Source organism: Myxine glutinosa, chromosome 1, assembly GCF_964187855.1.
Source record: "Myxine glutinosa chromosome 1, kmMyxGlut1.1, whole genome shotgun sequence".
NCBI classification, from domain to species: domain Eukaryota; kingdom Metazoa; phylum Chordata; class Myxini; order Myxiniformes; family Myxinidae; genus Myxine; species Myxine glutinosa.
In genome coordinates this window covers 44906962-44929213 of record NC_136261.1, presented here as the reverse complement: position 1 = coordinate 44929213, position 22252 = coordinate 44906962, and the positions used below count along the sequence as shown (strand labels likewise).

The 22252-nt window shown below is 51.0% G+C and overlaps 1 protein-coding gene across 4 annotated transcripts in view; it reads left to right on the top strand.

The window, feature by feature from the left end:
* The first annotated feature begins 19819 nt into the window (after positions 1–19819).
* PALMD (palmdelphin) overlaps positions 19820–22252 on the top strand; it is an 82238-nt gene continuing 79805 nt past the window's right edge. For all 4 annotated transcript variants that reach the window (XM_068110554.2, XM_068110528.2, XM_068110545.2 and 1 more), the window contains exon 1: positions 19820–19892. In XM_068110554.2, coding sequence (XP_067966655.1) covers positions 19836–19892 — 57 coding nt within the window. In that variant the 5' untranslated portion in view covers positions 19820–19835. The remainder of the gene's footprint in view (positions 19893–22252) is intronic.

Genomic DNA, 22252 nt, shown 5'->3' with positions numbered 1-22252 from the left:
CAACTTTCGGACATCTTGCTAGTTATTCTTAGTCTATGTCAGTTAAGGACTCGTTTCCATTAATTCTGACTCTTCGTTGCACCAGAATGTGATTATATGGCACCAGTAGTGAGTTTAGGACCTTCCCATACCTCCTCCCATCTTCTTCCCCAAACAACAACAACAACAACTACAACAACAACTACAACAACAACTACAACAACGGCGCGGCGCGGGGGAGTGTGCGTCCTCACACCGGCTCGGTTAGCCGCCATTGACCATGCGCTCCACGGGGTTACCACGAAGGGGCTGGCTGTCAGCCCCTCGTCAAGGGCGGAGCCGGTAACCCCCCCGCACGCACCCAATGAGAAGCAACGGGCCGATTCCATCTGGGGCGGAGCTAACGAGCCGAGGGCGTGTCACTCCCCGCCGGATATACGCGGCGACTTACCGGATGTGACGTGAGATGCGCCCCCAGCTTGAGAAGACAATCACCACATCCGAGCGCTGCGACCTCCCCGCATCTCTAGACCGGACCGGGTCGATCCTGCCCTGAGCCCAGGTGCACCTGGAGCCATCGATTCTGCCTTTCCTTGCCATCAATCCCCGTGTGAGTCAGTTTTGTCCTGTTTATCTGTCGTCTGTCAGGGAATAAGATAAGTGTGTCTAAGTGCCTGTCTTTCTATGCTGTCCCTCTCATTCCTGTAATCTAACCTTCCGCCCTAATATAACCTCCTCCGGAGGTCTTGAGAACTGAACCCTTGGTGTCGTGTCATTTTAGTCCCAGCCGTTGTGTCCTTTTCCTTCATTGATTCAGCGTAGCGCGACTCGGCAACGTTCGAGTATAATCGGGTAACTTGTGCGGACACGGCGGCCATTCCGCTCGGCCCACCCTAACATCAAAGTCGTGTCTGTAACAATATATATATATATTGTTACGGATCGCGGATTAAGATGTTATTTTACCGAGCGGTTGGTATTACCGCGTCCGAACAGTTACTCCCCGATTAGAACCCGATTCCACCCGACGTTGACCAGATCGCACCGCAGATATTCAATCGGGAAACCTCTAAAGCGACCGAAAGAGAAGGAAAAGAGAAGAAGACAGAGTACGGAGGAAGAACAGATTTATTATACACACACAAGCAAAAAGAAAGAGCGACCAAAATTATTTACAGCAATGGATGGAAGAAGCAGTCACACAGTGCATCGTTAGCTTAAACTATTCATTTTACTTAACCCCAAGACAACGAGTAGGACAGACGACGTTCACACTTACACGGGGGATATTGCAGGCAGGTAGGGCTTGAGGTGGATTGCTGGAGAGGGAGGCAGGGTCGGAGGCAGCAGCTCTCAATTCCTCGTGGTTTTGGCGGGAAAACCCTCCGTCGCGTATCCGCTGCCGATGCTGTAGACGTCACGCGCTGGCTCGGTCACACCTGCTCCTCTCCTTCTGGTGGAGCCGTCTCCCTCCTCTCAGCGCGTCTCTCCAAAGCTGGTTTCCTCTCCTCTTTGGCTTGGAGCGTCTCGCCTCTCACCGCTCACAGCTCAGCTCACAGCTCCTTTTCGTATGTCACCTCTTCGCTCATCTCTCATCTCTCATCTGGTGAAGCAGTCCCTGCCAGTCCCTTTCATTACTCCGGGCGGAATCAAGCCGCCGGCTGCGAGGGCACGCCTACCGGGTCGCTAACCGCGGTGCTGGTTGGCCAAGTGGGGTTGGCTCACTCCTCCCCTCTATGACGAGGTGGAGACACGCCTTTCTTCTCCGAGATTAGCACATGGGCAATGGCGGCTTGCGGGATTGAACACCACTCGCACCCCTTTTGAAAGGAACTTTGGAGAGCGGAGATGATTGGGGAAATTGGAAGGGCCTACGCTTATTTTGTTTGATACAATGCAAAGTCAATCTAGTGGGAAACACATATTTAGCCTACATAGAATAAGGAAATACACTATTTAAAAAGATATATCGTGGCCTGCGTGTAAGTTTCATGGAATTAACTAGTAGGACGGCTGCGACCATTATTTACATTACGAGGGTGTTACACATAACAAACCCATACTTTTCACATTCGTTACACTTCCTCCAAAATTGTTACACTTCTCAAAAACCGTTACACTTCTCAAATTCGTTACACTTCTCAAAACCGTTACACTGCACCCTCCTTTCTTCAGGCCCAACCTCGGGCCTACAAAACTTTAACTTAGTGTGACACGTAGGTGTAATTCCCTCTACTTTTAACCTGACCCTGAGTGTGACAATCTTAAAACACAAATAAGTATGTCCCCCTATTGCATTGCACCCTGTCTAACAGACGCAAGCCCACAGCTAACCGAATTACGGAATTATTCTCAAACTATACATTTACGGTGGGGAGCATTATTTACAATGACGTTATTTCTTATTTACAACGCAACCCAGGACCTGTGTTTTTTTTTTCTTTTTTCTTTTTAGGGAACAAGAAAAAAGAAATTCCTGTTGGGAGGGAGGAGACAGCACGCATTGCATCGATGCACCAGTACCAATACCACCAAAGCACCCAAAAGCACCAAAAGCACCACAAGCACCACAAAGCACCAAAAGCACCACTCGGTGCGCAGTCACCATGGTTCATAATAAACACAACAAAACAACTGGTGGTGGTCTTCTCTTTCTCTGCTGGGCCGATGTTCTTCCCGACGTCTTCTGGCTTCATGCGGCCTACTTGGAAATATAAACAGCACAACTTGTGTTCGTTTTTATTTAGGGCCTCAGGGGCCAACTAAGGGTGGTCCACCTGTTTGGCATAGGTGCCACCTTACCGAGGTCCGCAAGCAAGATTCCCTGGCCACTATGGCCGGTCTCCAACAGAGGTGCCCTGCCCCAGAACCTGGGGTCCATCAAGTGGTACTTGGCCGCAGAACAGCGGTCCATAAAGTGGTACATCAACGCAATGCATGCTGGTTCTGGGAATCTCGTGCGCACAATGGCCACCTCACGCACGCTCCCCTCGGCCCCCAATGGCGCACAGGTCATGTGGGAGACAAAAGAGACAATTGAGCGAGGGGTAAGGTCACAAGGGTACACATCAATAAGGCAATGCAAGGCGAAATGCGTACGGAGGGCGAAGTGAGAAAGCTCGTCCCTACCGTATGTCACCCCCCTGTCACCTACACTACCCTTGCCCTTACCCCATATGTACAAAAATCTACCCATTTACAAATTCGTCATTACTGTCACGTCTTCCCCATATTTCTCCTATACCAAATTCGTCTCCACAATCCCTCTAACCAAAATTTGCCATCACCCAATTCATCATCAATCCTCATAAGGAGGAAGAGATGGAATTACGCACAATGTCACACCCACGTCATGATGCGTCTCACAATCCAAAACATTTGCATCAAAAATAATTAACCATGGCATGGTGCGGAGTACCTGTCACCTCAGGTGAGTGGATGCAGATGGTGCGTGGAGATCCTTCATCCTAACTATCCTATAAATTATTTTAACACACTTTACACTACCCGGGGTCTCTCCCTGCCAATCCATTGGCCAACTTACACTATGGGTTCTAAAAACCAATTCCCATTGACCAAATTGTGGTGCTTCTCAATTTGGGGTCTCACTCCCCCTATTCATCTCCCGGTGCCCTTGCACAATTTCTGGGCTGCGACGTGTAGCTCTCCCAGCAGGTCTACCCACCTGCACACCTCCACCACTGTAGTTGCCACCCGAGCTTACCTAGCTCCTCACCCTAACCTATCTAACTGGGGCAGGCCCCTCCTGGCTCTGGCACCCCACTCGGTGCCCTCTGGCACTGGGCTACCCGGGTCCGTCCTCCGGATCCTCAGGCCCCATCCACAACAACTACTACCGGCTCCCAGAGCCCACCTGCGGCCTCACCTGGCCGACATCCTCACAGTGGTGGAGCGCCCAACCAACTACACACACTAACAGGCTACACGCCCAGCCATTTCCACAACACTAATGCACCCATCCAAAGACCATTCTTTCACCCGCACCACAGATGCCAATATCCAACCACAATTTACCTGTACCCTCTACCTAACACTTACACTACCCGCCCCGGGTATCCGTGATGGGGGTCCACTCTTCCACCATTCACACCTTCGCACCATCCCCTCCACTCCACAATTTCCACCATACTCACTCCACGACCATCGATTCCAATACTCCATACCATTTATTCCACATAGCCACATACACCTGTTGTTGCACACCTGTGCAATCACCTGGTGCCACCTGCACCCTCCTTTCTTCCTGGACCATTTGGTCAACACAACACGCAATCACCACTACTCCCTCATACACTGCTCCACACACCTGTTCAGTTGCACACCTGTGCAATCACACCTGTTCACTCCTCAAACACACGGCATCATCTCAGCTAACTACTCCCCTCTGAAACTTGCGCTTCCCAGTCGTCCCTTTAAACTATTGCGCTCCCACGTCATTATCATCCACACTAAACTACCTGCGTCCCCACTACAGGTATCAGTCACTAACTAAACCTTAACGTTACCTAATGTCAATCTCTTCTAGATCCCTATCATTATCCAAGCCCTCCCTGGCTCGGTTGTCATAGCCACCCCATAAACTATTGCGCATTTGCCCCCACGTCTGTGAGGGATGGTGGATTTGCCATCCCACCACATCGGGGGTCTCTCACTATAAATTTTGTTCGTCCAAATTCCAACCAATTCAAAAATTTTCCATTTACTGCCAATTCTACCCACTATTATAAATTTCGTATCAAATCACTATCACTATCATCATCACAGTCCGCTATACCCTAGCCTCGGTGCGTCGTGACATCATTAAACTCGGCTTCGTAAAGCCGAGCAATGAATTCGGGTGGTTTGGTCGCCTGCAGGTTGAATCCGTCCGGCTTTCGGTTCAAGGGAGGTGGTTTGGTCGGGCCAAGGCTCCACGCACCATCTCGGCGCGGCACCTTGCGGTCCCGGGCCCGATGGCTCAATCTCCCCCGGTCGGAACCCCGTCCCCACGAGGGGGCACCGTTCCGCTTCCTCCCACTCGCCCTTGAACCGGACCGGTCGCCTCGCCCGCCAAGGCCCGGACTCGACCGTGCGGGGCGGGGCCAAGCCCGAATCGGCAACGACGCTTCGAAGAGAAGCGACGCAGCATCGATCCGCGCCGGGCCTCGCACCCAACAAAGCACACCGCGCCCCGAGTGCTCGCATCGGCTATCCGTCGCCCTAACCACTAACCCGGTTACCGTCGATGCTTCACTTGCATGCTCACATGCATACGCTACCCCTTTCACCCTCACAAAACCCGGCGTTCCAACGCCGTCCGTACATTCCACCAACGCTCTCCCTGTTACACACCACACCTCTCGCGCACACTCTTGCGCACACTTTGGTCCACACCTCTCCTCCGTTACGTCCTCCGTAACACTCACCATGTGCGTGCACTCTTGCATCCACCCACTAACGCGCTCACATGGGCTCTCCCACACCCGCGCTACCACCAACTCAGGTGTGCTTCCTCGCACACGTTCCACCACCACCTTACTCTCCGTGTCACACTCCGTACACCCCGACGTGCATTCTCGCTCGCACTCGGTTTCACACTCGCGCTCCGATGTTCCCTCTCGCACCTGCGCCATCACCAACTCACTATTCGTGTCACACTCCGTACACCCCGACGTGCATTCTCGCTCGCACTCGGTATCACACTCGCGCTTCGTAACACGCTCACCCCTTGACGCACACTTTTTTTCCACACGCGTGCCATTTCCACTCACACGGGACCCTTCACCAACGCCCGGATGCTTCCTCGATCCCAAGCGCGCGACAATTCTTTTGTCGCTAAACATCCTCTTACAAAATCTCCCAGCACAATACACAACAGCACGTCTCACCTTCGGGGTTCTTCTTCCTCCCTGCACCAAAACCTGCAAACTTCCATTTGGATTAGCGAGTACAGCATCAGGATGTGCATTTAGACTTTGAGCAATTTCCATTCCTTCCTCCGATTGTTGCTCTTTTAACTTTAAGTCCCCGGTCTCTCCAATTTCAACTATACCCATAATTTCTTTGTTCACCTCGACGACCGTTGGCTTTAATAAAATTCCCTCTACCTCATCGGTCGCCGGCTTTTCCAAACCCCGGGTCGCGATTTCTACCCCGGTCATTGTACCCGTGCTTTTCTCCGCTTCGTTCAACCAGTGCTTCTCGATCCGCGTTACCTCCTCGTGCACCCCTGGGACCCCCTCGCCCACCATGCGATCCATGGTCTCCCCACATTTTTGCATGCGGTCACCCATTCTGTTGGTTATTGCTTCAATTTGGTTTCCCAATCGCTCACTCCGAGCATCCATCCGGTTCCCCATTACCCCCATTTGCTCACTCTGAGCCCTCATTTGCTCACTCTGCAGGTTGAGGGACGCCTGCATTTGTACCATAAATTGCTCCATGAGGGCCTGCATTTGGGCCATCCCTCCCACTTGTGCAGCGGGTGCGGCCGCCGTAGCAATGTGCGAGGCGCCATTTTGCGCGCCCGCAACCTCGTGCGCGAGGACGACATTTTGTGCGTCTGATACCCCCTCAACCGCCTCCTCATTGCTCTCCTCCTCCCTTTCTTCCCCTAAGTCCTAGGTTACCCCTAACCCGTTTATCTCCCCCACCGACATCCGATCGCCTTGATTGTCCATGGCGCGATCTCAAAATTCGGGTTTTTCTTTAAAAAAACAAATTTCGGCAGCTCGTAATTTTGACCAAATTTTTTTTTTTTTTTTTTTTCCTATTCGTTTCAAAAAATTTGGTTCGGGCCTCGAATCCCACTCCCAGACACCAATTGTTACTTAATACACAATTGGTGTTCCAAAATTTGGGCCTAACAAATTTAGTCCCAGGTCCGAATCCCACTCCTGACACCAATTGTTACGGATCGCGGATTAAGATGTTATTTTACCAAGCGGTTGGTATTACCGCGTCCGAACAGTTACTCCCCGATTAGAACCCGATTCCACCCGACGTCGACCAGATCGCACCGCAGATATTCAATCGGGAAACCTCTAAAGCGACCGAAAGAGAAGGAAAAGAGAAGAAGACAGAGTACGGAGGAAGAACAGATTTATTATACACACACAAGCAAAAAGAAAGAGCGACCAAAATTATTTACAGCAATGGATGGAAGAAGCAGTCACACAGTGCATCGTTAGCTTAAACTATTCATTTTACTTAACCCCAAGACAACGAGTAGGACAGACGACGTTCACACTTACACGGGGGATATTGCAGGCAGGTAGGGCTTGAGGTGGATTGCTGGAGAGGGAGGCAGGGTCGGAGGCAGCAGCTCTCAATTCCTCGCGGTTTTGGCGGGAAAACCCTCCGTCGCGTATCCGCTGCCGATGCTGTAGACGTCACGTGCTGGCTCGGTCACACCTGCTCCTCTCCTTCTGGTGGAGCCGTCTCCCTCCTCTCAGCGCGTCTCTCCAAAGCTGGTTTCCTCTCCTCTTTGGCTTGGAGCGTCTCGCCTCTCACCGCTCACAGCTCAGCTCACAGCTCCTTTTCGTATGTCACCTCTTCGCTCATCTCTCATCTCTCATCTGGTGAAGCAGTCCCTGCCAGTCCCTTTTATTACTCCGGGCGGAATCAAGCCACCGGCTGCGAGGGCACGCCTACCGGGTCGCTAACCGCGGTGCTGGTTGGCCAAGTGGGGTTGGCTCACTCCTCCCCTCTATGACGAGGTGGAGACACGCCTTTCTTCTCCGAGATTAGCACATGGGCAATGGCGGCTTGCGGGATTGAACACCACTCGCACCCCTTTTGAAAGGAACTTTGGAGAGCGGAGATGATTGGGGAAATTGGAAGGGCCTACGCTTATTTTGTTTGATACAATGCAAAGTCAATCTAGTGGGAAACACATGTTTAGCCTACATAGAATAAGGAAATACACTATTTAAAAAGATATATCGTGGCCTGCGTGTAAGTTTCATGGAATTAACTAGGAGGACGGCTGCGACCATTATTTACATTACGAGGGTGTTACACATAACAAACCCATACTTTTCACATTCGTTACACTTCCTCCAAAATTGTTACACTTCTCAAAAACCGTTACACTTCTCAAATTCGTTACACTTCTCAAAACCGTTACAATATATATATATATATATATATATATATATATATATATATATATATATATATATATATATATATATATATATATATATATATATATATATACATATGAGGGTTATATACCTCCACCATTTACCCTTAATTACCTCCACCATTAATTACCTCCACCATTAACCGTTAATTACCTCCACCATTAATTGTCCCCCGTCGCACCGCAGAGCGAAAGGGGGACGATTGTTTTCCCCTCGTCCGTGTGTCCGTGTGTCCGTCCGTCCGTTCGTACGTGCGTGCGTGCATGCGTAAGCAAAAGACCGAATTCTAATTTGGTGTGTGGGTGCAACCCACGTCAAAATCCAAGATGGCCGCCGCCATGTACGTCTGACGTCATGTATGTCTGAACCTTGTGAGCGGAATATCTTGAAAAATAAGCGAAGTACCAACTTCTAATCTGGTGTGTGGGTGTATCTAGGCATAAAGAAGAAGGCTATTGAAAATTGGGTCGCCACGTCAACATCCAAGATGGCCGCTACCATATATATGTCTGAACCTTGTGAGCGAAATATCTTGAAAAATAAACGAACTACTAACTTCTAATCTGGTGTGTGGGTGTATCTACGCATAAGGGAGAACGCTATTGAAAATTGGGTCGCCACATCTAAATCCAAGATGGCCGCCTTGCGTCTTCCACTTTGTCAACTCAGATCACTTCACCGACGGAGGACCGAGGCGTAACGCTTGTTACCTCCACCATTAACCATTAATTACCTCCACCATTAATTACCTCCACCATTAACCATGAAATTACCTCCACCATTAAACATGAATTACCTCCACCATTAACCATGAATTACCTCCACCATTAACCATGAATTACCTCCACCATTAACCATGATTACCTCCACCATTAACCATGAATTACCTCCACCATTAACCATGAAATACATCCACCATCAACCAATAGTCTCTATCTTTGCTGACCCCTACCCCCACCCTTTATTTGTCTGCTGTTAATGGCTCTTCCTCCATTGGGAAGCAGAAATCGCAAAGCATTCCATTATTTACCTCGAATGTGAATGTGAACTCTGTTCAGATTGTCATAATCAAACAAGTAAATGTTTCTTCCTTCTTCTTCTTCACTTCCTGCCACTTGTAAGAATAATTAATATCAATTAATAATATAGATTTTAATTATGTATATTTAATAAGCAAATATAAATTTAATACTGTTATTAAAAAAATTAAATAAATTTACTTCATCACAAAATTAATAATAATAATTCCTCCCACTTGTAAGAATAATTAATATTAATTAATAATATAAATTTAATTACATATCTTCTACTATATAAGAGAGATGTCTGTCTGTGTGTGTGTGTGTGTGTGTGTGTGTGTGTGTGTGTGTGTGTGTGTGTGTCCATTTTTCTCAGAGATGGCTGAACGGATCTTCGTCAAACTTTCAGAGGTTCATCAGTGAATGCCTGGGCGTGTTTTAGGCAAAATAACAAAAAATTATGGAAAAAAAAGATCGGTTTTTTTGGAGTATTTTTTTTTAAATCACTCGATAGTGCCTTAAGCCTTTTTAAATTAATGACAGTTATATACGAGTACACATTCGCATAAATAAATACAAAACAATCACCAGACATTTGAATACAAAGAAATCAAACCATTCCAGAAGTGTACGCATTTGGTAGTACAGCTTCTTCTTCTTCCTGATCGGCATCACACTTAACTCAGAAACGTGATGAACGCCACATTCACCCACCAGCATATATATGAACCCCCTTCCTCTCATGCCCCCCATCGCTCCCCTTCCTCCCCCCCCCCTCTCACCCCTACCCTTCCCCCCCCTCCTCCCCTCCCCTTCCCCCCTCATACCTTCCCCTCCCCCCCCCCCACATACCCCTCCCCCATCCCCCCATCCAGTCCCCTCCTCCCCCCCTCCCCCACCCGGCAACACCGGGTACTTCTGCTAGTCTACGATAGAAGAGAGATCTGTCTGTGTGTCGCCATTTTTCTCAAGAGATGGCTGAACGGATCTTCGTCAAACTTTCAGAGGTTCATCAGTGAGTGCCTGAGAGTGTTTTAGGGGGAAAAATTTGAAGAAAAAAAGTTCATTTTTGGGAGTTAAAAAAAAAAATCGCTCGATAGTGCCAAAGCTTTTCAAAATTTATCACAGTTATATACAAGTACACATTCGCATAAATAAATACAAAACAATCACCAGACATTTGAATACAAATAAATCAAACAATTCCGGAAGTGTACAAAGTTGGTAGTACAGCTTCTTCTTCTTCCTGATTGGCATCACACTTAACTCAGAAACGTGAACGCCACATTCACCCACCAGCATATAATATATATATATATATATATATATATATATATATATATATATATATATATATATATATATATATATATATATATATATATATGAACCCCCTTCCTCTCCTGCCTCCACCCTCCCCCCTCCCCTGCCTCCCCTCCCCCCTCCCCTGCCTCCCCTCCCCTTTGCCCCTTCCCTCCTGAGTCCCCACTGCTCCCCATTACCTGAGACCCCACTGCTCCCCACTACCTGAGTCCCCACTGCTCCCCACTACTATAACCCAGATCACAAGCCTGATTCAGTAAGTTCACAATTTACATGCCATGACCGCTTCGCAAAGTTACCCTTTAGTTTGAACGAGAGCCTTAAACGTGTAGTTTGTAGCTACCAATAATAACTATTTGGTATAATGTCATGGTTTGCGCCAAGTCATGATCCCCCAATCTCACATCATCAATTTGTATTCACACCTTTGTGGCAGACACGAAAGCCCACTGGCGTGGTGACATCATTCCGCGCACCAAGTGGGCGGCGGCCACGCCCGAGGGGTAGGCGTGGCCTCAGGATATACACCGGGCGCACAGCCCGGAGCGCGCCAGTGCTACAGTGACCTCTTGTCAATAAAGACACTTTTGTTTTAATCGCGTTGTCCGCTTCCTCCTTGGTAGCAAGTCGCGCGCGTAGCACCGCGCTTCATTGGTGACCTCCGACGTTCTGGTCAGCCGTCACTGACCACCCGAACCCGCCACAGCCCTGGCAACCAATGCGGTAGCGATAAAGCTCCCCGGGTTCTGGGAAACTCAGGCGGAGATCTGGTTCCTGCAGGCCGAAGCCCAGTTCAGGCTTCGACGCATCACGGCGGACGAGACACGCTACTGCCACGTGGTCGCCTCCCTCGGGGCCGGCGCGGCCGCCCGCGTCGTGTCGGTCCTGAGGAACCCACCGGCCCACGACAGGTACGGGGCGATCAAGCGTCTCCTCCTCGCCACGTTCGGCCTCACCGTGGACGCATGGGCCGATCGCCTCTTGGACCTCCCCGAGCTCGGTGACACGCGACCGTCGGTCCGAATGGACCATATGCTGTCGCTCATGGGCGACGAAACCCCGAACGCTCTATTCCGGGCGTTATTTCGACGCCAGCTGCCGGCACGAGTCCGCCTCGCGTTGGCCGGTTCCGCGACAATGGAACCCCGTGCGTTCGCGGCCGAAGCTGACAAGTACTACGAGGCTTTGGACACGCGGGCGAGTTTCGGTGCGGCCGTAGCGGCGCCCGAGCCCGAACCTCCTGCGGGTGCCCACCCCTGCTCCGAGGGGCGCCCCGTGGTGGCCGCCACGCCCCGCCCACCACCACCGAGGAAACCGCGGCCTCCGGCTTCGCCGCAAACCTGGTGACATTTCCACGCTAGGTTCGGCCACGAGGCTCGGCAATGTCGCCCGCCGTGCTCATTCGGCAGGTCGGGAAACGCCCGGGCCGGCCCTCGGTAGTGGCTCTGAGCGCCGGCCGATTAAACAGCCTCCTATACATAACGGACACCTTATCCGGGCACCGTTACCTGTGCGACACGGGAGCGCAGGTGAGTGTCGTTCCCGCCGGTACGTCCGACAAGCTCGCCGAGCGGCTTGCTGAGCGGTTCGGTTCCGGCCAGGTTCATCTGCACGCTTCCGGCAGCGGACGAATTCACCCGCCTCCTCGCCCGTTTCCCGGCCCTCACGAGGCCCACCTTCTCGGCGGGGACCGTCAAGCACGGGGTGGAACATCACATCCCCACCGCCGGGCTACCGGTCTACGCCCGGGCACGCCGCCTCGGGCCGACGAAGCTCGCGGTAGCTAAAGCGCAGTTTGCTACGCTGGAGCGGCTCGGCATCGTGCGGCGCTCCGAGAGCGCTTGGGCGTCGCCGCTCCACATCGTGCCCAAGCCCGGCGGGGGATGGCAACCGTGCGGGGACTACCGCCGTCTCAACGACGCCACCACTCCCGACCGCTACCCCGTCCCCCATATTCAGGACTTTCCGCCCACTTGGCGAATATGTCCTTCTTCTCGAAGGTGGACCTCATACGTGGTTACCACCAGGTCCCCGTCAGGCCGGAGGACATCCCAAAGATGGCTGTCATCACGCCGTTCGGTCTTTTCGAATTTCTTCGGATGCCCTTCGGTTTGAGGAATGCGGCTCAGGCGTTCCAGTGCCTCATGGACAGCGTCTTGTGCGACTTGGATTTCGTCTATGTCTATCTGGATGACATCCTCGTCGCAAGCGCGTCCCGCGAAGAGCACCTACACCATCTCCGCACACTCTTCGAACGCCTGGGCCAGCACGGCCTGATCGTGAACCCCGCCAAGTGCCGGTTCGGTGTCGCCGAAATCGACTTTTTGGGGCACCGCGTCACCAGGCACGGGGCCGTCCCCCTACCGGCCAAGGTGGAGGCGGTGAAGGGGTTTCCGCGCCCCCACACGATCAGGGGGCTCCAGGAGTTCCTGGGCATGGTAAACTTTTACCACCATTTCCTGTCCCGCATCGCCCAGCTCCTGCGCCCCTTGCATGAGGCCCTCCGAGGGAAGCCGGGCAAAGATGACGTCACCTGGACCGAGCAGATGGACGCAGCGTTCGTGGGCGTGAACCTCGCCTTGGCTAACATCACCATGCTCACGCACCCGGCGCCCGATGCACCGATCGCCCTCACCACCGACGCCTCGGACTACGCGGTGGGTGCGGTGCACGAGCAATGGGTGCGTGGAGCTTGGCAACCGCTGGCGTTCTTCAGCCGGCAGCTTCGCCCGCCCGAACGCCGGTACAGTACCTTCGACCACGAGTTGCTCGGGCTCCACCTGGCAGTCAGGCACTTCGGCCATCTGCTCGAGGGCCGTGCGTTCACGGCCTTCGTCGACCACAAGCCACTGGTGTTCGCGATGGGCAAGGTCACTGAGCCGTGGTCGGCCCGGCAGCAGCGTCACCTCTCGGCCGTGTCCGAATACACGACGGACATCCGGCACGTCGCGGGGAAGGACAACCCGGTGGCGGATTGCCTTTCCCGGTCCGTTGCCGACGCGGTCCACCTCGGCATCGACTATGCCCGGATGGCGGCGGACCAGGCCGCCGACCCCGACATCCAGGCCTTGCGGACCGCCGTTACGGGCCTCCGCGTCACCGAGGTGCTGTTCAGCGGCGCGGGGACGGCCCTCTGCTGCGACGTCTCCCTCGGGTGGCCCCGCCCCATCGTGCCTGCGGGCTGGCAGCACCGGATTTTCGACTCCATCCACGGCCTGTCCCACCCGGGCACGAGGGCCTCCCAGAGGTTGATCGCCGACAAGTTTGTCTGGCATGGCCTCCGGAAGGCCGTCCGCGGCTGGGCCAGGACGTGCCTCGCGTGCCAGCGCGCGAAGGTGCACCGACACACCCAGGCCCCATTGGCCCCGTTTGCGGTGCCGGAACGTCGGTTTGACCACGTTCACGTGGACCTGGTGGGACCTCTGCCCCCCTCGCGGGGTTTCACCCACGTCCTGACCATGATGGACCGCACCACCCGGTGGCCGGAGGCCATGCCTTTGGCGTCAACGACGGCGGCGGACGTAGCGCAGGCGTTCATCGCCACCTGGGTCACCCGGTTCGGCGCCCCCTTGGACGTCTCGTCCGACCGCGGCCACCAGTTCACCTCGGAGCTCTGGGGGGCGGTCGCGCAGGGGCTCGGGGTCCAGCTGCACCGCACCACGGCCTACCACCCCCAGGCTAATGGCCTGTGCAAGCGGTTCCACCGCTCGTTGAAGGCCGCGCTCCGGGCCACCCTCTGCGACGGCGGCTGGGTCGACAGGCTCCCTTGGGTCCTGCTGGGCCTCCGGACGGCGCCCAAGGAGGACCTGCGCGCATTCGCGGCGGAGTTGGTCTTTGGACAACAGCTGCGGGTGCCGGGCGAGTTCCTCCCCGACCCCACGGCACCTTGGTCCACGGCGCAGGAGCGCTCCGCGCTGTAGGAGACCGCCCGGAGGTTCGCCCCGGTGCCGACGGCGCACCACGGGCACCCACCCACGCACGTCGCCCCGGAGCTTCGCACCGCGGAGTATGTCTTCGTCCGGCATGACGCCCACCGGACACCACTGCGGCCCCCGTACGACGGGCCTTTCCGCGTGCTGGAGACCGGGGTGAAATACTTCACCTTGGACATCGGCGGTACTCCCGACCGCGTCTCGGTGGATCGACTCAAGCCGGCCCACCTCGACGTGGACCACCCACCACCGGTGGCTCGGCCCCCGCGTCGGGGCCGCCCCCCGGCGGGCGGACCCCCGGCACCGCCCAGCACCACCGGCACGCCGCCCCCCGGTCCGGCACCCATCCCGGGTACAGCCGGGGGTATCCCAGCTGGCATCCCTGCACCCCGGACGCCGCTGGTCGCCAGAGGGCGCTTCGGCTGGGTCATCCGTTTGCCCCGCAAACTGGCCCTCCAGGTGCGCGGGAATTCTGGGGGGGCGCGTGTGGCAGACACGAAAGCCCACTGGGGTGGTGACATCATTCCGCGCACCAAGTGGGAGGCGGCCACGCCCGAGAGGTAGGCGTGGCCTCAGGATATACACCGGGCACGCAGCCCGGAGCGCGCCAGTGCTACAGTGACCTCTTGTCAATGAAGACACTTTTGTTTAAGCGCGTTGTCCGCTTCCTCCTTGGTAGCAAGTCGCGCGCGTAGCACCGCGCTTCACCTTCATATAACTACAGCACGCAAAACAAACCAAATTCCGACAGTGAAACGATGAGCAAGACATTCTCAACCGAACCCAAGACACGAAGGGTCGAACATATAATTAGGGAAAGATACCAGCTGGCAGACTACTTTCGGAAGAGTGTGTGAAGAATGAGAAGAGGAGAGGAGGGGAGTGGGGTTCAGATGACATTGGAGTAATGGAAGGAAGAGGGGGAGGGGTCAAAAATTCTTCCCAGATTTGCGTACGTAAAAGCTAGATGACACGTTTTTTAAGACCAGTTGTTAATTTGAGGTTGTTGTTTTGGTTGTCTTGGTTGGTTTTGGTTGTAGGTTAAATTCTATATCAGGCTCGTTCTGCTCTAAATCGAACCTGATTAATGGCTGCCATCCCAGCGGAAGGCCACAAGGGGCCCTGCATGATCTAGGAGGACATTTTTCTCTCTGACCTTGCCTTCCTCACTCCTCCGCTTTCCCTCCTTCCAAGCCCGTTAAATGCACTCTGCTATTTCCCACCCATATTATTTTTATCAGAACTTCATTCTTCCCGCCCCCTATTTCGACCACGCCCCTGCCAAGCCGCACCTGGCCCGTTTCGCCCTCTAGTCCCACCGCCTATGTCGACCACGCCCCTGCCAAGCCATTCTCCGACACGCCCCTAGTCCCGCCCCCTATTTTGACCACGCCCCTGCCAAGCCATTCTCCGACACGCCCCTAGTCCCGCCCTCTATTTTGACCACGCCCTTGCCAAGCCGCTCTCCCACACGCCCCTAGCCCACCCATCCATTCTTCCTCTGCAGTTGTACAGACAGGTTTATCAAGGTGAGCGAATGAAAGCGACAATACTTGTGGCTCAAGTTGTGTTTTACGATATTATATGATGACAATGGATGACGCGTGAGAGTGCAGGCAGTAAATATCACCATAAACTTATGCGCATGTCACGTGATCCTAATGTACATCATGTATCGCTATAAGTATAAAGTGTTACTCGTAATGTCATAACCATTATCTTATTAAACCCGGAGGGACGTTCTCGAGGACTTTTTCAAATGTACGTGCGAACGTCTTATTGATGACGACATGACTGTTAGGAACGGATTTAATGAGCTCTTTCTGAAACAAAATTGTTTATTTATTGTTTTTTACCGAATTATTTTCAATAACCATCTCTCGCCTCTCCTTTTTGAGATCCACGTGATTTGGTCTCAAATGATTCGCCATTCGAGGATGGTTACCTAATCTGGACCAGACATTGTGCTCTGGACTTACCTGACCTGGACATTCTTGAAGGTGGTTACCTAATCTGGACCAGACATTGTGCTCTGGACTTACCTGACCTGGACGTTCTTGAGGGTGGTTACCTGATCTGGACCAGACATTGCGCTCTGGACAATTGCCTGATCTGGACCAGACATTGCACTCTGGTCAATTACCTGATCTGGACCAGACATTGCGCTCTGGACAATTACCTGATCTGGACCAGACATTGCGCTCTGGACAATTACCTGATCTGGACCAGACATTACGCTCTGGACAATTACCTGATCTGGACCAGACATTGTGCTCTGGACAATTACCTGATCTGGACCAGACATTGCGCTCTGGACAATTACCTGATCTGGACCAGACATTGCGCTCTGGACAATTACCTGATCTGGACCAGACACTGCGCTCTGGACAATTACCTGATCTGGACCAGACATTGCACTCTGAACAATTACCTGATCTGGACCAGACATTGCGCTCTGGACAATTACCTGATCTGGACCAGACATTGCGCTCTGGACAATTACCTGATCTGGGCCAGACATTGCGCTCTGGACAATTACCTGATCTGGACCAGACATTGCGCTCTGGACAATTACCTGATCTGGACCAGACATTGCACTCTGGACAATTACCTGACATGGACATTTTTGAGGGTGGTTTCGTGGTCTGGACCAGCCATTGTACCAGGTGCAGTGACTGTCGATCTAGAGTAATGGCCTGCTAGATGTACCGTAGGTCTTGGTTCCACGATCTTCTTCATAATTCCATTTTGCTGCATCCTTAAGATCTTTAAGAGACGAATGCGGAGCACCTGGCGGTTAGCAAGGTGTTCACTCGACATTCCATCAATGTCCGTTTAGTGGACCTTTCATAGTGGGTGCCGCATGTGAAATATTTGATCAGGGTCACATTTAACAAATAATTGAGCTATGCACACTCATTAGAGTTGTTGCATGGCTGGTATAAAGTGTTAGATTCCTTAGCTTGGTGGTACATACAGCTGGCGTTAGCTGGGTAATCCATGTTTCACATTCCATGACTGGAGAGGGCATTTTATCTTGCGGATATGGTGGGATCCAAGTGATGCCATGATAGCCCTTGCTGAGTCATAGGGGACACACAAGTTATTATGTAATAAGTCCTTTGTATCTCCCCTTGTTGAGTTTCCAAGATTTCAAAGGTAGACACTTACCTGGATGAATAATCAACTTGGTTTGGGGGAAGGCAATTGCTTGTGTGCACATGACTCCTTTGCACGCTGTCACCATGCCAGGCTTTGCTTTGCGTAAATATAATATTATTAATCATTACATTGTACATCCAAAGAAACGCTCCGTCTTGGAGTCATTCCAAACTTTTGATCTTTCCATGGCTTTAATTCCGTAACAAGTGGTCCCTGCGTTTCTCCGGTGATCAGACGGCGCCTCTGTGTCTCAATATCGCCCCTTTCACTTCGTTCACCCTCCCTCTTCTCTACTTCACTCCCATTATCCTTTTCTCCAAAACATTGGAGAAATTTGGAGTATAGCATCATGAATGAGGATGCAAGCTTTTATAATCGAGCAATATTGGACGGGATGGAGTGGTGTTAGCTGGGTTATCGAGGTTAGCTGGATTATCGGTGTTAGTTAGGTGCTTAGTGTTATTTGGATTATCAGTGTTAGTTCAGTGCTCTGTGTTGGCTGGTTTATCAGTGTTAGTTGGGTTATCAGTGTCAGTTGGGTTATCAGTATTAGTTGGGTTACTAGTGTCAGTTGGGTTATCAGTATTAGTTGGGTTACCAGTGTTAGTTGGGTCCTCTGTGTTGGCTGGATTAATCGGTGTTAGTTGGGTGCTTAGTGTTAGCTGGGTTATTGGTGTTAGCTGGGTGCTCAATGTTGGATGGGTTATTGGTGTTAGCTGGGTTATCAGTGTTAGCTGAGTTATTGGTGTTAGCTGGGTTATCAGTGTTAGCTGGGTTATCAGTGTAAGCTGGGTTATCAATGTTGGGTGGGTTATCGGTGTTCGCTGGGTTATCGGTGTTCGCTGGGTTATCGGTGTTCGCTGGGTTATCGGTGTTCGCTGGGTTATCGGTGTTCGCTGGGTTATCGGTGTTCGCTGGGTTATCGGTGTTCGCTGGGTTATCGGTGCTCGCTGGGTTATAGGTGCTCGCTGGGTTATCGGTGTTCGCTGGGTTATCGGTGTTCGCTGGGTTATCGGTGTTCGCTGGGTTATCGGTGTTAGCTGGATGATCTGTGTTAGCTGGATGATCTGTGTTAGCTGTGAGATCTGTGTTAGCTGTGAGATCTGTGTTAGCTGTCTGATCGGTGTTAGCTGTCTTATCTGTGTTGACTGTCTGATCTGTGTTGGCTGTCTGATCTGTGTTGACTGTCTGATCTGTGTTGACTGTCTGATCTGTGTTGACTGTCTGATCTGTGTTGACTGTCTGATCTGTGTTGGCTGTCTGATCTGTGTTGACTGTCTGATCTGTGTTGACTGTCTGATCTGTGTTGACTGTCTGATCTGTGTTGACTGTCTGATCTGTGTTGACTGTCTGATCTGTGTTGACTGTCTGATCTGTGTTGACTGTCTGATCTGTGTTGACTGTCTGATCTGTGTTGACTGTCTGATCTGTGTTGGCTGTCTGATCTGTGTTGGCTGTCTGATCTGTGTTGGCTGTCTGATCGGTGTTGGCTCTCTGATCGGTGTTGGCTGTCTGATCGGTGTTGGCTGTCTGATCGGTGTTGGCTGTCTGATCGGTGTTGGCTGTCTGATCGGTGTTGGCTGTCTGATCGGTGTTGGCTGTCTGATCGGTGTTGGCTGTCTGATCGGTGTTGGCTGTCTTATCGGTGTTGGCTGTCTGTTCGGTGTTGGCTGTCTGATCGGTGTTGGCTGTCTGATCGGTGTTGGCTGTCTGATCGGTGTTGGCTGTCTGATCGGTGTTGGCTGTCTGATCGGTGTTGGCTGTCTGATCTGTGTTGGCTGTCTGATCTGTGTTGGCTGTCTGATCTGTGTTCGCTGTCTGATCTGTGTTGGCTGTCTGATCGGTGTTGGCTGTCTGATCGGTGTTGGCTGTCTGATCGGTGTTGGCTGTCTGATCGGTGTTGGCTGTCTGATCGGTGTTGGCTGTCTGATCGGTGTTGGCTGTCTGATCGGTGTTGGCTGTCTGATCGGTGTTGGCTGTCTGATCGGTGTTGGCTGTCTGATCGGTGTTGGCTGTCTGATCGGTGTTGGCTGTCTGATCTGTGTTGGCTGTCTGATCTGTGTTGGCTGTCTGATCTGTGTTGGCTGTCTGATCTGCGTTGGCACTCTGATCTGTGTTGGCTGTCTGATCTGTGTTAGCTGTCTGATCTGTGTTAGCTGTCTGATCTGTGTTGGCTGTCTGATCTGTGTTGACTGTCTGATCTGCATTAACTGTCTGATCTGTGTTGGCTTGATTTAATCATCAAATTAAATTTTCTAGTTGAAGTCCTTGGTATGACAAGACCGACCTCCCAGACTCAAAGCAGACGCTCTAACCATTGGACCACCAAGGTTTTCCGATCACTTCTCCTCTGCCCTCTGTCATTTTGTTAACCTGTCATATTCTGTTGTGCCTCACATCTCCATGAGCCTCAACCCCGGCCACAAATAGATTAACAAGCATCTTCATTCCCAAGTTCTAGCATTTTTGATTACACTTTTAAAAAGCAAACATTTTCTGTTGGTTTAATCTGCCGATTTACTTGGCATTTTGAGAGTCCAATTTATTTATTTTTTGGTGCAGATAAAATATAAATTCACAGAAGTTTACTTTTGGCTTATCTTTTACCTTTATGATGAGTTCATCTGTGCCTGTAATGCCTCATTTACAGTACATCTACACTCTTCTTAAGATAGTACGGCAAAAACGATTTTTCAAAATAATTACCACCACAAAGTTACCACCACAAAGTTACCACCACAAAGTTACCACCACAAAGTTACCACTACAATTACCACAGGAAACAAGATATTCAGGATAGGTAGACAGATGATGAAGGATAGAAAGGATGTTCTACGATGAGACAGATGCAATCTTTTAGTGAGGAAGATTCAAGAGAAGTACTCAGCAAAGTAGAATAAGTTATAACATGTGTTCGTAGATCTTGAGAAGGCGCATAATAGAGTCCCAAGAGTAGTTGTGCAATGAGCTTTTAGGAGATGGAGATTAACAGAGGATTTGGTGGTGGTATTCAGGGCAATATGTAATCGGCCAAGAACATCAGTAAGAACTAGTGGAGGATGTACAGAGTCATTGGAAGTGAAAGTAGGATCAGTGTTGAAGCAGTTTACATCAGGGATCAATGTTGAAGCAGTTTACATCAGGGATCAGTGTTGAAGTATCGGTAGTTTACATCAGGGATCAGTGTTGAAGTAGTTTACATCAGGGATCAGTGTTGAAGTAGTTTACATCAGGGAACAATGTTGAAGTGTTTACATCAGGGAACAATGTTGAAGTAGTTTACATCAGGGAACAATGTTGAACTAGTTTACATCATGGATCAGTGTTGAAGTACTCTACATCAGGGATCAGTGTTGAAGTACTCTACATCAGGGATCAGTGTTGAAGTAGTTTACATCAGGGATAAGGGTTGAAGTAGTTTACATCAGGGATCAGTATTGAAGTAGTTTACATCAAGGATCAGTGTTGAAGTAGTTTACATTAGGGATCAGTGTTGAAGCACTTTACATCAGGGATCAGTGTTGAAGTAGTTTACATCAGGGATCAGTGTTGAAGTAGTTTACATCAGGGATCAGTGTTGAAGTAGTTTACATCAGGGATCAGTGTTGAAGCAGGATCACTTTTGACATAGTTTACATCAGGGATCAGTGTTGAAGTAGTTTACATCAGGGATCAGTGTTGAAATAGTTTACATCAGGGATCAGGGTTGAAGTAGTTTACATCAGGGATAAGGGTTGAAGTAGTTTACATCAGGGATCAGTGTTGAAGTAGTTTACATCAGGGATCATTGTTGAAGCAGTTAACATCAGGGATCAGTGTTGAAGCACTTTACATCAGGGAACAGTGTTGAAGTACTTTACATCAGGGATCAGTGTTGAAGTAGTTTACATCAGGGATCAGTGTTGAAGTAGTTTACATCAGGGATCAGTGTTGAAGTGGTTTACATCAGGGATCAGTGTTGAAGTACTCTACATCAGGGATCAGTGTTGAAGTACTCTACATCAGGGATCAGTGTTGAAGTACTCTACATCAGGGATCAGTGTTGAAGTAGTTTACATCAGGGATCAGTGTTGAAGCAGTTTACATCAGGGATCAGTATTGAAGCAGTTTACATCAAGAATCAGTGTTGAAGTAGTTTACATCAGGGATCAGTGTTGAGCCCCTTGCCTTTTGTACTAGTTCTAGAACTCGGAAATAGGTGAGAGTAGGATATTTTGGGACTGGTAGTATTATATTGTTACGGACGCGGTTAAAGATGTTATTTTGACCGAGCGGTGGTATTACCGCGACCGAACAGTGCTTCCTTGATTAATACCCGATTTGCCCCAAACTTTGGCCGGATCGCGCCACTGCTATTCAATCGGGAAAACTCTAAAGCGACCGAATACAAAGAGGAAAAGGAATAAGCCGAGAAGACGTACAGAAGAGTAATTGGATTTATTATTTACACATATAAGTAGGAAGAAAGCAGTCACGTTTATTTACAGACGAGATTAGATACACAGTGCAACGCTAGCTTACCTACAGTCTTAATTAACCCAGGGACAGAACAAACAAGGACAGACTCACGCGGGGAATGATGATAGGACTGGCGGGAGATGGATGGCTGGCGGGATAGGGAGGTCCAACTGGTCCTACAGCCGATCGACTCGTGGGCAGCCGCCGCTCCTTCGCGGCCCTGCTCCAAACT